General features: G+C 31.3%; 2 protein-coding genes and 1 non-coding gene across 4 annotated transcripts; 1 reads left to right on the top strand and 2 right to left on the bottom strand.

Annotated features, from left to right (window-relative positions):
* Positions 1-3,752: 3,752 nt before the first annotated feature.
* On the bottom strand, positions 3,753-6,247 carry LOC129916410 (uncharacterized). Of its 2 annotated transcripts, XM_055996328.1 has the most exons (3): positions 6,089-6,247; positions 3,940-4,461; positions 3,753-3,879 (listed from the first exon to the last, which is right to left on the bottom strand). In XM_055996328.1, exons 2-3 carry the CDS (start codon positions 4,409-4,411, stop codon positions 3,785-3,787), a joined length of 567 nt encoding a protein of 188 aa, XP_055852303.1. In that variant the 5' UTR covers positions 4,412-4,461; positions 6,089-6,247; the 3' UTR covers positions 3,753-3,784. The 2 variants fall into 2 exon arrangements, with proteins under 2 accessions (XP_055852303.1, XP_055852302.1); XM_055996327.1 differs by lacking the exon at positions 6,089-6,247 and having other exon boundaries at positions 3,940-5,015.
* Positions 6,248-6,416: 169 nt separating this feature from the next.
* Positions 6,417-6,488, top strand: Trnap-ugg (transfer RNA proline (anticodon UGG)). The gene has a single exon. It is a non-coding gene; the product is annotated as a tRNA-Pro (tRNA).
* Positions 6,489-7,569: 1,081 nt separating this feature from the next.
* On the bottom strand, positions 7,570-8,527 carry LOC129916409 (uncharacterized). Its single transcript, XM_055996326.1, has 3 exons — positions 8,300-8,527; positions 7,862-8,231; positions 7,570-7,794 (listed from the first exon to the last, which is right to left on the bottom strand). Exons 1-3 carry the CDS (start codon positions 8,474-8,476, stop codon positions 7,667-7,669), a joined length of 675 nt encoding a protein of 224 aa, XP_055852301.1. The 5' UTR covers positions 8,477-8,527; the 3' UTR covers positions 7,570-7,666.
* Positions 8,528-14,779: the final 6,252 nt, after the last annotated feature.

The raw sequence follows: 14,779 nt of genomic DNA, 5'->3' as shown, positions 1-14,779 counted from the left end.
TAGCAAGATGAAGCGCACAAGCTGTACTGTATTCTTTTTCTCATGTTCGCTTCGCTGTTTGAGTAATCATAATATCTATCATTCAGACAACTCAAACGACAAACGAGGACTGAAATGGAAGGGGAGTGTGTCTATAATAAGAAAGAAATAATCAAAGTGGTGGTAGTTGGTATTGGTAGTGTAATGAATTAAAGGCGTGCACAATGACGATATACCTACATAGGCACATTCACGTTTAAAAAAGTTGCAAAGTCAGATACCCCAAGGAAGGAATGGCAAAACCCACTTTATTGGTGAAACTTTTTTAGGAAACAAAACTTAGGTATAACAGTTTTAATGTACCTAGGATGTTTCTACAGCTTAATTTTTGTCAAATTTCTACTTATTTCAAAATTTTTGTTAAATTCATACAAAAATTAATAGGATAATATTTATGTAATGTCGAATTCCTTTAAAAAAAAATCGAAATAAAATCGATTTTTCGTTCTGTCAAATATGCGCGGAACATTGTTTACTACCTACACGTAAAAAGCATTGAGATCGATTTTAATTCGATTTTTTTTGTTAAAAAGAATTCGACATAAAATTCATCTCAATTTTTCCCTGTTTATTTAACGGTTTTCCTAGGAAAGAAGATTTTAATTATTTGGGAATCCTTTTTGTTTTTTCTTTGAAATCATTTAATTAAAAAAACTCTTTGTTAAATAGCATTTTTCTAAAAAGAAAGATCTATTTAATTCTCTGCGAAATACTTTACGAAATAGGAATATTTCGATTATTTATAAATAAAAAACAAGCAATAAAAAATAATAAAGATACATTTTTGAAAAATGATTTACTTTTAATGTTTTTTAGCGGTTATAACGTCGAGTCAATTTTTCAATCTTCTACACTCAAAGAATAAAATAGTGATTATCGGGATAACTAAATAGTTAAAAAAATAGTTATTTTTGACTATTTTAACAGTCAATCGAAGTAGGTACTCGTATTCTCCAAATTAACTATTAAATAGTCAATTTGAACTACTAAAATAGTTATATGTGACTATTGAAATAGTCAATAGTGACTATTTTTTAATAGTCAATAATGACTATTTAAAATAGTAATACCTACCAGTTTTAACTATTAAAATACTTATTTTTTTTTCTCTGAGCCAATTTTTCTATCTTCTAATAAACAGTCAGTTAACTGTTCTACGAATAAAGTTATTAGGCTCATAAACAATCAGATAAAAACATCGAATTTTTCAATCAAGAAGAACAAAAAAAAAAATTGTCAAATTCAAAAATATTTAAAATTAAACGTCATTTTTATTCATGACTGTTTTTGTTTTCCGGTGTTCCACTGTATTTTTTTCAAAATTATTTCAAAACAGCTTTGACAACTGACACAATATTTTTGTTGAGATTATTCCTTAGAATAATTTTTATTCGTCTGTGAAAGAAACAGATAGTTTTATTCTTAGAAATAAGCTATATCTGCCTGTTGAAAAATTGATTTTTTCTCTATCCTTAGGAATAAGTACTAACTGACTGTTTAACTGACTATTGAAAAATTGGCTCTCTGTGTAATAAACAGTCGGTTAACCGTCTGACGAATAAAGTTATTACGCTCATAAACAATCAGATAATATTGAATTTTTCAATCAAGAAAAATCTATTCACAGAATAACAAAAAAAAAAAATGTCAAATTCAAAAATAGGTATTCAAAATTGAACGTCATTTTTATTCATAATTGTTTTTGTTTTCTTGTTTTCGCTATATTTTTTATCGATATTTTCTTCAAAACAGCTTTGACAACTGTTGGGATTATTCCTTAGAACAATTTTTATTCGTCTCTGAAAGAAGCAGATAGTTTAATTCCTCTATTAAATATTTTTATTAAAGGAATAGGCTATATATCCGACTGTTGAAAAATGATTTTTTCTCTATCTGGGGAGAATAAGTACTAACTGGCTAATTATCTACTTATTAAATTTTATTAAAAACAGTACCTCAATTTATTGAAATAAATCAATAACGTAAAAACTAATTTCTTTAAGGGCTAATTTTTCATAGTCAGAAGTCAAATAAACTTAAGTTAGAGTTAGGGGTATTAAAAGATTACCTACTATTCATTCATGCAACGGTGTAAGCTCTGGGTAAACTTGGTAAAATGGTAAATATGGTAAACGAGCTGTCAAACCCATACACAATTTTGACACGTTTACCACTTTACCACGTTTATACCAGGTTTATAAGAGTTTACATCGTTTCATGAATACCCCTATTGCCATTATTCGTTTGTTAGTCTAACTGACGATTGAAAAATCAGGGCTTAATTAATTAATATTCTCTGGGCTTGTTTATTTCAGAATATCTGAAAAATCTTAATTTTGTATTTGTAATTATATTTTTATGTATTTGTTTTAAATTAAAATAAACATCAAATTAAATTACTTGAGTGAAAAAAGCTTTTAATATCAATTTCAAGAAATGTTATTGTCGATATTATCGTCAATACAAAATACAATTAGTTGTCAATTAAATAAAATACAATACAAAAATTGCTTTGAACCTTTTTCAAACATATGTGCAAATAGAATGGGCTTCAAAAAAATTAAGACAGTTAAACAAATAAAATAAAGACAAGTAAACAAATAAAAACATTTATAAATTTGAACGTTTTATTTTCTACACGTGTTTATAAGGCAATGAACCTAGGCACAGATCTTTTAAAACACGGGGTTTGAGGTTATGTGCTGAAGTTTATACGCATTTTTCATCAATTTAACTTTTTTCATGAGTGTAATTATGTGACCTCAACAACAAAACTGAAATTAGGCTTACTTTTTGTTTTTTGTCTGCTAGTTAGTTTATATTTATATGTATAATATGATGTCAATTGAACATATTTATGCACGTAAGTAATTTAATTAAATTTTAAATATGTAGTTATATTTTACATTCCTTATCCGATTTGGATATGGGTTTATAATTAGCAGGTAAAAAATACACATTTATTTTTTTTTATTTTCGAAAAAAAAATCCAAGGGGTACCCCTTGCCAAAAAAGATACATGTTTTAAAATTTCCTCCAAACGCATCGAGTAATACATCAAAAGAAAAGTCTTTCTAAACTCTATTCATTATTGAAAACTTTAAGTTTCTTGGAGGTCTGGTTTCTGAGATATTTCCAACCACGCATTCTTGTTTTCCTTCTTTTTATTTCTTTCCGAAGTCGATTTCTATTTTAAGAAAGTCTTGAAAGAGGTTTTAAATTAAAGATATGTGCTCATAATCAACGGGCCTATGCATTCAGTTAATAAAATACAAATCTAATTTTTTTCGCTTGAATTAAGACTTTAATTGCCAAAACTAAGTAACGCAACATAAACGCAGTAACTCTTAGGGTAAAAAAATTATACCCCAACCCAATCCATTTAAATTGTTCCCTTTATTTAGTTTTACCACTGTATTTTGATTAAATTTTCTAGACAGGTCATTCAATTGAAACAATAGAACAACTGGTGGTACATGGGGGTGTATACGTAACTTTTTTTCTGTAGAAGAAATCAATTAATATAACATTTTTATCGCTGTCCAAAATCCCCGTATGAAAACAAATTCAAACAGTTTTATAAGAATATACGCTTAAGGGGTCAATAACTTGTAGTCATACCTACTGGCATGAGTACAATCCGGATTGTTGACCGTCGCAAATTTATTAATTAACAAATGTATATAATACAGTTAATTTTTAAAGATGCAAAGTTTATTTTCATATTTTTAAAAATACATTTTTTTTAAGAAATAGTTATATCAGCACAGTTAACGAATTGTTCCTGTGGTCCACAACCGATAGCACCTGTTCCATCATCACATGTACCCCAAGAATTGCCTATAATATCACATATTGAATGAATAATTTATAAATTTTACTCTATAAAGAACAACTTACCTGTGTTGTAAATCCATCTCAATCCACATTTTTTGCATGTGAATTTTGGTGGAAGTATTATGGTTGTATTGTAAAAACGGTTTTCGTCAGAATTTAAATAATGCTTATAGCCACCTTCCTTAACCTGAACAGGATTATCTGAGTAGCATCTTTCCGACTCTGGCTGAGAGTCCATATTGCATAGTTGGAATACGAAATATCCCTTGTGATTTTGGGTAATTTTGATTGAAACATCTAATTCTTGGCCAGCCTTGTATTTTCCAACAATTACTCCTTGGCCATAAGTTCCACCGATTTCATGGGGTCTTGGCATTTTGTCACCGTAACTATCACCGCATATTCCGCATTTTCCTGCATAGGCTGACCATTGGACGGCATATCCTCCACAATATAAACCATTGTCGTCATAGTTTGCGGGTGCTGTGCGATCTGTCCTCCATCGGGATCCACGGCTAACAGGCTCCAACATCATTCCATGGCTGTTAACACCGGTTAGATATTCGCAGCCAATGGATAACAAAACTACCAAGCAAATCTTAATAAGCCCAATCATTTTTTCGAAATTTAATAAGGTTCACTTTAAAATTTGAAATACTTAAATAATCGAATCGAAATGAACAATGTCGAAACATAACCACTGGGTTTTATAGACGAAAAAGTAGGAAATTATGTTATTTGAACAAAAAAAGTGTAGTCTGTTTGTACTACAAATATTTAATATTTGATTTTTTTACCAGTTATTAGTTTTTATTGAAATTGTGCGTTTTGCTTGTTGAGGTGGTTTATTTTTTTATTGACGCAATTAAACTTCAATTCATTAGAGCAAAAAAAGTTTACAAACAAATAAAAATTTGATTGGTACATTGTGTTTTTACAATTTCGGTTTGGTTGAGAACTTTTGTCAAAAAAAAACCTGTTTTTGTAGATATTTAACGTGCGATTTTCAATTCAGAAGAAGAAAGGGATGTTTTAAATATTAGATTATACAAAGATCTATGTAAACTTTTTTAAATGTCGTAGTTCTTTAAATATTAAGAGACCTTATGCTTTTTCAATTTTACTTACATAATTAAAAACATTGAAATTGAGCCAGCAATAAATAGAAAAAATGCGAGTTGAATTTTTAAATTCTGTCTATCTGTTTTTTTTTAATAACACGAACAATTGTCTTTTATGACTAAAAACAAAAATGCGTCTTAAAAAACGGTATACATCTAACACTTACGGCCATATTATTCACTACTTTAAAAAATACATCTGGATGTAAAATTGTCAAATGTCCAAAATAAATCCAAATCCAATAGAGTTATCCCCATTTTAACTATGAAAATAGTTAAAAAGTAGTTCAAAATGACTACTTTTTTCTCTGTGTGGAAGTGAATATTATGGATTTGGGTTTATTTTTCACTTTTTTCTCTGTGTGGTAGTGAATATTATGGATTTGGGTTTATTTTTCACATTTCAATTTCTTTACATCCAGATGTATTTTTTAAACTAGTGAATAATATGGCCGTTAGCAACACTTCAAAGATCAACTTATTCTTACCAACCACAGATATGACTACAATATAGCGTTATGGATACACGCACACTTTTAAGACTAGGGACACAAATGCGACGCCATTATTCAATCGCAAAAATCGATCACGAGGATTTAAATGCCTGCTGTAAGCCGCGATTAAAAATTTGAAAACTGTCCCCATAGGTTTTTTGCATTTTTGGTTTTCTCCCAAACACACTTTAAATGAAATTGAAATGAATTAAAATTTCAAAAAAACTTTTCCATTGGCAGGAAAAAATAAAAAGATTAATGAAAAAGTATAAACCAAATTCGCACCCCTGTGCTTATCACGTCACAAAAAGAGGTGTGTCTACAGAGAGTTAATTGTTTTCATTTTCGATTTAACACTTGTCCTGCGAATCATTTGTTTTTTAAATAGTTGCCTTATCTGTCGGGTGCCATTTCCGAATTTTGTTCCAAAAAATGTATTAAAAATTCTTTTTGGGCTTGCGTGACAGTCTTTCCTTTTTTCAAAAAATTATCCATTTAATACTTTTCAAAGTTTCGACTTCAAAAATTCACAATCGACTATTTAGTGAACGAGAATCAAATTTATGGATGCAAGAGCAAATAGAAAGTTACACTTACAAATTCTTTGCTTGGATAAATGTTTGTCGTATGTTACATTTGGTTACTTTTGGGAAAACAAAATCAAATAATATCAGATTTTTTTTCTCAAAAACCCTACATCAGATTTTCTTGAATAAATTTTATTGTACACTTAAATTGAATGACACCTTTTGTATTCAAAATTTTAACACACAGTAAGATGTTCAATGATATTTTATTTGTGTCCCAGTTTAAAAAATAAATTTTGATGTGTTTATCACCGGTTAATAAAAATTGTTCACTGTGGCGTATGAGTATTTTTTTAAGAACAATAATCAAATTTTAAAAATGTGTGGTATAGATATGCGGCTCAATGGTCTAGGGGTATGATTCTCGCTTTGGGTGCGAGAGGTCCCGGGTTCAAATCCCGGTTGAGCCCGTATTTTTTGCCTAAAAAAACTTACCTTTTACATGCTGTACAGAGCACGTATCGGTTTCGTGCAAATTTTAATGAAAAGTTGACTTCATAGTTAGGCAAAAAAAAAGTCTCCCTAGCTCGATTTACTCGTCTACCTAAATTTTCTTTCAGAAAATGACTTTGATTAAATGTCTAGACCCTAATATTTCTTGAAGTTACCCATTACTGTCTTTTAATGTATCCAGCTCGTCACTTGTGCCAACTTCAATTATTAAATTTGTATTATTATTGTTAGTTTTTGTAAGATAACGGGTTCCGCGAAAATTATGCAATGAAATTTTTATGTTTTAGCCCTCAATTCATAGTAAAGTTCTACCAAAAATATTTCAGCAGACAGCAGAAGTATTGGAACCATGGCAATTGTTATTTTTAAAATGCAAAAGGGATTGATTTAATTTTTTTGGTCGCAAGTTTATAATACATATGGTATGATAAAGCTACAAAAGCATACGTAACGAAGTATGATACGTTTCAAAAATTCAGAATTTCAGAAGACGAAGGCCGCGGGGTCGGCGGTGGAGGGGCTGGTGGTGCCGAGGGTGGCGGTGGCGGTATCCTGACTTTGTTACTTCCTTAATTCTTTTTTAATTTCCCCATTTCAAGACAACTTTTTTTCTTCATTTTAAACGAGGTACGAAACACACGAATATAACAAATGCCCAGTTAAGAAACGTCATATGAAACTTTTTTTACAGCCAAAGAGAAACAGAATACTTTTTGAAGATACAAATCTAAAATCTGATAAATTTTTTTGGTGAACTCTTCAAGAGTTTCTGCGTTGCTTAGGAACGCATGTATGATACCTACGTTTCCAAAAAAATAATATTGAGATTAAGAGTGGTGCTACTAAAGTTATAAAGTAAACCTTCATTCTTAAACTTTTTTCCTACATGGAATTTTAGAGCAGAGAGAGTTTGTGGAGATAAAGAAACTGTGCACTTTGCATCAAATAATTAAGCTTAGCCCAAAAAAGGACTTGTTAAAAGTATTATTGTTTTAAGTTAGACAATTCTTTTTTCCGTTCACGTTCAAAAGCGATAAGTTCATACTGTGGCCATACTCAAGTTTTAATTAAATAATGCCCTTTTTTTATTATACTTTTCTTTTTAAATCATTATAATTATTTAATCTATTGTACATTATGGGATTTCGTTATAAATTGGCAAGGACGAGGGCAAAATAGCAACATCAGCACAGTTTTTGAATTGTTCTTGCGGTCCACATCCAAGAGCACCACTTCCATCTTCACATATTCCCCATGAGTTAGCTACAAAATAGTTAAGTAATATAATCAATACCATAATGGCAAATAAATTTTTTGTCCAAAAACTCACCAGTTATATAAGTCCACCTTATCACACAATGACTACAGGCTACATCTGAAGGTATAATTACAGAAGCATTATGGTAGCCCGTACCATATTTCACCTGATATTCATAACCTCCTGAGCTAAGCTCTAAAGGTTCATTGTCGAAGCACTCCTCCGATTCTGGCTGTGAATCAATATTGCACAGATGAAAGATGAATTTTCCTTTGTGATTTGTTGTTATTTTAACACTTATTTCAGCAATTTGTCCAGCTTTGTAAAGCTCAACAATAACTCCTTCACCGAAAGTTCCACCATTTTCGTGGGGCCTAGGAGTTGGCTCACCGTAACTATCACCACAAAGTCCACATTTTCCACCGTAAGTTGACCATTGTGTCTAAATTTATTTTTGAAAAGATATTTTCAAATCTGAGTAATATCTTAAAGTATGAAATAAAGACTCACGCCGTATCCACCACAGAATAATCCATTGTCGTCGTAGTTCTTAGGTGCTGAGGAATCAACCCTCCATCGGGAACCACGACTAACAGGTTGCATCATCATTCCATGGCTTTCGACGCCTACGAAATATCCAATTGATAAAAGCAAGATAATACTTGCGTTAATTTGAATTGCTTGCATTTTTATTGAATTAATTAAAAACTAAGAAACATTAATTTTTTTTAAGGTATTTAAGAGAAATGCCAGGCATCAAAAGAGCTTCACCTAGTTTTATAGCTGGAAAAGCAGTCAACTTCAAAGTGTTACTTATCTTATCTTATCTCGACATTAAGAACAAATTTTTTCGATACAAATAATAATTGTTAATAAATCTATACTATTGGCAATTTCCTTCCTTTCATACATTTTTCAATGAGTTCTCTTATCGGCAGCATTATTTGCAGAACGTTGGGGTATTTTTTAAAAGGTTTCTATTGAAAAGTTTAGATAGCCACGATCTACTTATTGTCTCAGTGTCAGTGGCAAAGAACTATAATTTGAAGTGGTATAATTGCTTTTATTTCAAGAGGATTTTGTTAAGTAATTAGTGTGATTTGTGTCACCATCTAACCATAGGAAACAAGTTGTACTTTTTCTTTCAACATTGATAGGCACAAATAGTTTGAAGGGCTTCCCAGATTCTAACAGTGAGACCATAGGTCTCTTTCAATATAGAATGTTAACGACTTGGGTCTTGTATGTAATGTTTTCGATGCAGTATTGGATGATTGAGGTTTAGCAATTATTTTGCATTCGTGGAGTGCGGTTGAAGATAAACTATCTTGAGAGAATGTGTATGTAAAAAAAAAAACCTACTTTGAAATAGGGAGGAATTCTGAATGATAGTGGATAACATTGAGCTATCGGAAATCGGAGCCCCGAGGCAAGATAAAAATTCGGGGCCCCTTACCTATTCTTTATTTTTTCTATTTAAGAAAATGATTTTTTTAAATGTTATAAATATTTATGTTCAAAATTTTGTAGCTAAAGTGCTATTGCAATTGCATAAGTTTTTCTCCTGAAGTAGGTGGATCAGCAAATTTTATCTTCTGAAATCGAAAGCAAAGCTGAGTTTTAGCACTGGTTCAAGGTCCACATATGTAAAAATAGCCACATTCATGCTTGAACCGAAGTTGACTCGCACCTAATCCGCTGAAATCGGCGGGTTAAATTCCTGAACCAAGGGTGACCCTCATTTGTACAACTGGCACTAAAAGTAATAGTTCGTAGACTTCGCTTTAGCAAAGGTTTATGAAAATAATAGTGGAAAAACCTATCTTTTTTGGTCTTTAGGAATGCCCATAACTCACAAAATATATGGCTGCAATTTTTTTTATTATTTTTTTGATAACTGTCAACAGTCAACACTTACGCTATCTACCGTTTTCATTTCGACGTTGACTTTTGAGTTTGGTTTGGTTTTGTATCTTTTTCTTTTATTTATTATCACCATCAGTCTAGATTCTAGAAACATAAAGTTCAAATGAGATGAACTTATGATAACATTACGGATACGCAGTAATTTTACTAATAATTTTAATTATTATAAACAATAAAAGCATTAATATCTATGGGTTCTATTTGATGTCTAATTGCCAATAATTCAATAGAAGTCATGGGGTTAAATTGCTTCAATTTTGTTTTGCAATCTTGTAAGACTCAAAAGTCAAAAGGACTTAATTAAAAAATGTATGTTGAATCAAAAGATTAGAAAAATTTTTAATGAATTTCTACACAGTCCTGTTAGCTTTGATAAGAGCTTTCTATTTTGTTATTCCACTTGAGCTGTTTGTCTCGAAAGATCAGTATCAAAACAATCTCAAATTTTTGTCAACAAGATTAGCAGTGTGACTTCACTTCTGCATTCGTTTAATTACTGACTTATGTTAATATAAATAATATTATGATTGATTTAAGTCCAACACTATTATTGTTTTTATTTGATAAATTTAAATGACCGAATTCTAATAAATGGATTCGAATTCTTGTAGTGATAAATGTGAATGATTATAGTTCAAATATTTCGACGTACCTACTTATGGACATGATTTATTTATGTTTATTGATTAATTTATATTGTTTTCACTAAAATAGAACTTTCTTAGAAAAAAAGTTCGATAATCTTTATTATCTTATAAAGGGTATAGTGCATAAAGTTAGACTTTCTTTTGGTAGAAAAGTAAACCTGGACTTTGACCAACTATTAAATTGAATTTAATTCACGGAATACTTTTATTCTATTTTATGTATAGTAGACTTGTGTAGTTCGCGAACGAACTAGTTCAATGAACTGTGAACTTAGTTCACTTACTTAGTTCAATTTAGTTCGCGAATAGCGGAAAAGATTTGTTCCAACAAACTAAACAGCAATCTAGAGCAGTCGTAATATGACATTACAAAACAGCTTGCGCTCACCTTACGTTATCATTTTTACTTGCTCTATAGGGCAAGTATTGGTTTCGTGTAGAAAAAAAAATTTGAGGTTTTAATCAAAACCAACATTACGATAATGGAGAAGATCAAAAAAGTGGTTTTCGTCATGCCGTCCGTCGGTCTGTGCGTCTGTGCGTCTGTACGTCCATCTGTACATCGTCCATCTAGGGCCTAAACGGATGGATGGATTTGCTTGAAACTTGGTACAGATGACTTTTACGTAATTCCCTAGACCCGTTTTTTTTTATTTTTTTAATATCTCCGTTTTAACGCATATCTCCATAACGTTTTCGAGGTATTGCAAATTTCTCGAAAACGGCTCTAACGATTTTGATTAAATTTAGTGTACGTAATACTTTTACTGATTCTAACAAAACTGCGTTTTTAGTTTTTCTCAAAAAATGCGGAGAACTGAAATATGGCGTTGCCGTTTTTCAAAAATTGGCATATTTTTAAAGTTCATAAATTTCATCAAAGCATAAGTCAATTTTATTCAAAATTTTGAACTGGTGAATGTAAAAAAAAAAATTAAAAAGAAGTTTTTGAAAAAAATTTTTTATAAGGTTTTTGAAAAAAATAAATTTAAATGTAATTTTTTTAACTTTAATTTTTTTTTTTGTATTTTTTCTCGACACTAAACAAAATCTTAAATTTCCAATAGATATTTAAGATAACGATACTTTGAACTACAAGAGCAAGTACGTGCGACCCAGTCGTGCATTTTATTTTAATATATTTTTTGGGTGAAAGGAAGTCCCATCCATATAGCGTCGCCTCAATAAAATATTGTCGTATGTGCAAAATTGAGGTTTTGAGATTTGAATGCAGTTCTGCTAATTGATTTTTTCTCTTTCATTCTGTGTAATCCGTTTTTCGATATCTTTATCCGTTTCCGAGATAATCGCTATGAATTTTGTCGTATGTGTAGGTTAACAAACATTTTCAGTAGCTTTTTGTCGTAAGTGCACAGAAAACGTGCACATACGACAAAAATTATCACATACTACAATTTTTTCATACAAAATCTGTGTTTTTCTTCATTCGGTAAATAATTGTCGTATGTGCTGTTTTTGCTACACATACAACAATATTTTACTGGAATTTCAGTAAACGTTTGTCGTATGTCCCATAAGGAAATACACTGACGAGTGTAATTTCAGTTGCAATCAAGATGTCGAGCAGGTCAGACGAGTGAACCTGCGCCAAGTTTATCCGAGGAGTTTAATGCTCTATTTTATGTATACAAAGAACATAAAATAGTGGTTTTATGATTTTATTAATTTAGCATACGTAACTACATTTTGGAAGATGAATTCCTTGATGTCGATCCTTTAGGTTCCCCCAATGTTCCCAATCCAGAGACAATGTAAACTTGGCCCTACGAAATTTGTATGAAGCTTTTATCGTTCTATCTTTAAAGTGTAATAATTTTAATTCAACTTGAACAGTAACTCAATTTTAGTAAACTGTGATCTCATTAATTCTAAAATTGCTTTAAAAATAATGTACCTATTATTTTTTTTCTATTTATGTTAGTTTCTCTTTAAGAAAGAATTTTGTTGTGAAGTATAGCCCATAGTAATAAATCCGAATTTAGCGAAACCTCGATTTTAACAATCTCACTTCCAAATTAAAAAAGTTCTATCATTTTATAGGTGAACTGCTTCTAAACCAATTCTAAGTTTAGAAGTTAGATGTATGTTATTTTACCATTGATGTCTTTGTTAAAATCGAGTTTTGCTAAACTCGGGTTATTACTAAGAGCCAATGTTATTTTAAAAAGTTAATAAATTAACGTTAGTTGTTTTAAAAGAAAAAACCTTCTTCTATGTTTTTTCGCATTGAATTTGACATCTATTTGTCGTATGTCGTAAACAAGTGTCGAATTAAACTTTGCTTATTTTTGTCGTATGTGTCATCAATTTGTCGTATGTGTTTGGCTAACAAGTAGTTTCTGTGAAAACGTTACATACGACATCGGCATATTGGAGAAAATTGACTATTAGAGCCCCCGCACACTACAAACTTTCTATCGCCCGACAGTTTAGTCGGTTTCATAATAAGAATGAAAATGTATGAAAGTGCGCACACTACAACGATTAAGTATCGGCCGATCAAAAAGTTTGTTTGATCGAAAAAAAAGTTTGTTTTGCTACACAACTGCCTTCAAACTAAAATATTTCCTAGCGACCCGATTGTTTAGTCGGCTGCCTGTGCGCACACTAGGAGCCCAACCCGACTAAACTATCGGCCGATAGAAAGTCTGTAGTGTGCGGGGGCTCTTATTTGTTTTTGGATTGGAATTTTTTTTTTTTTTTTCACTTCAGATTCTTTGATGTAGTCAGCTTAGAGCAAGCTGTATACTACTATCAGAGGGTTCATCATTAGTGCATGTGTTAGTAGTTAGTAGGACAAAAACAATTAAATACTATCCACATGCACAATATACAATTAATATAAAAATGATATACTAACATATTTACAATTTAAAAATCTAATTAAAACATTAACTGACAATCACGTCTGTGGAGCACTGGTTCGAAATAAAGCTTTTAATTTCATCTTGCTCATATTAAAGTCAATATCGTTTAAATTATAAAGTTTGCTCATTCGGTTAAGAGGCTCGTTTATACCATAGTTTGTTCTATGAAAGTCAATATGTAAGAGTTCAAATCTTCGTAGGTGGTGAGATCCTCCCGGATAGTTAAAGCCAAGGCAACCTAATAAGTCAGGAGCGTCAAGTTGGCCATTAATTAATTGATGAAAGAATATAATATCGTTATTGACACGCCTTTGTTGCAAAGTTTGCATGTTTAAAAGTTGAATCCGCTGATCGTAAGGTGGTAAGTTGTAAGGATCTGTCCAAGGTAGACCCTTTAGAGCAAAGCGTATGAAATTATGTTGGATTGATTCTATACGATTCTTATGAACCTCATAAAAAGGACTCCATACTTGGGAAGCGTACTCGAGGTGGGGTCGAACATAGCAGTTGTATAAAGAAAGTGTGACAAATGGATCGTCAAACTCCTTTGCCCAGCGTTTTACAAATCCAAGCATTGAGCTCGCTTTGTTTACTATGAAATTAATGTGTTCGGTGAATTCTAAGTTTGAACTGAATTGGACACCCAAGTCCTTAAAACTAAATACTCGACAGAGCTTGTGTTGCGATGTACAATAATCGAAGGCATTCGGGACTCGTTTTCGAGAGAAAGTAATTGTTTGACATTTGACTGGGTTGAGAGAGAGATCGTTTTTCCCACACCAAACACTAAAACTGTCAATGTCAGCTTGTAGAAGAATCCGGTCATGGTTGTTTTTTATTGTCTTAAAAATCTTCATATCATCGGCGAATATAAGAATTTCACTTGAATTAATGCATGAAGTTACATCATTTATAGCAAGTATAAAAAGAAATGGACCCAGATGGCTTCCCTGGGGTACACCTGAGCGAGCAATAAAGGGGTCAGAAAGACAGTTCCTGAATTTAACTTGATAGGATCTATTCTCAAGGTATGATTCTATCCAGGCTATAAAAAAAGGCGGAAAACCAAAAGCTTTTAGCTTGAAAGAAATAATTTTATGATTTAATTGATCAAACGCTTTAGAAAAATCAGTGTATATGCAATCAACTTCACTTCCTTTTTCTAAAGCATTTGAACATTTATATAAAAAGGTAAGGAGATTAGTAATAGTTGATTTTTTCCTCATAAAACCATGCTGTTGTTCACATACTAGATTCTTGCTAAAAAATGCTACACTCTCACAAACAACTTTTTCGAAAATCTTCGGAATGCACGATAGTTTTGAAATAGGTCTATAATTCTTTATGTCTGTCTTATCACCCTTCTTGAAAATAGGAGTTAGAAATGATGATTTCCAAATGATGGGAAATTTTCCAGATTTGAGGGAAAGTTCAAACAAATACGTTAGGGGCTTAGATAACGAGTTTCTACAGTTTTTCAATAATATTGGAGGAACACCATTTGGTCAAACCGAACAATCGTCATTCAA

The sequence above is a fragment of the Episyrphus balteatus genome, chromosome 3 (genome assembly GCF_945859705.1).
Source record: "Episyrphus balteatus chromosome 3, idEpiBalt1.1, whole genome shotgun sequence".
NCBI lineage: Eukaryota > Metazoa > Arthropoda > Insecta > Diptera > Syrphidae > Episyrphus > Episyrphus balteatus.
Note: the sequence above shows the minus strand (reverse complement) of the source record. Positions and strands in the feature narration are given on the sequence as shown.

Bases quoted from the DNA above. Each gene is read 5' to 3' on its own strand.
- LOC129916409 (XM_055996326.1), bottom strand. From the start codon at position 8,476: ATGCAAGCAATTCAAATTAACGCAAGTATTATCTTGCTTTTATCAATT. The intron at 8,232-8,299 runs GTGAGTCTTTAT...AAATAAATTTAG, and splicing joins TATTCTGTGGTGGATACGGC to ACACAATGGTCAACTTACGG. The intron at 7,795-7,861 runs GTGAGTTTTTGG...ACTATTTTGTAG, and splicing joins AAGGTGGACTTATATAACTG to CTAACTCATGGGGAATATGT.
- LOC129916410 (XM_055996327.1), bottom strand. From the start codon at position 4,492: ATGATTGGGCTTATTAAGATTTGCTTGGTAGTTTTGTTATCCATTGGC. The intron at 3,880-3,939 runs GTAAGTTGTTCT...GTGATATTATAG, and splicing joins GAGATGGATTTACAACACAG to GCAATTCTTGGGGTACATGT.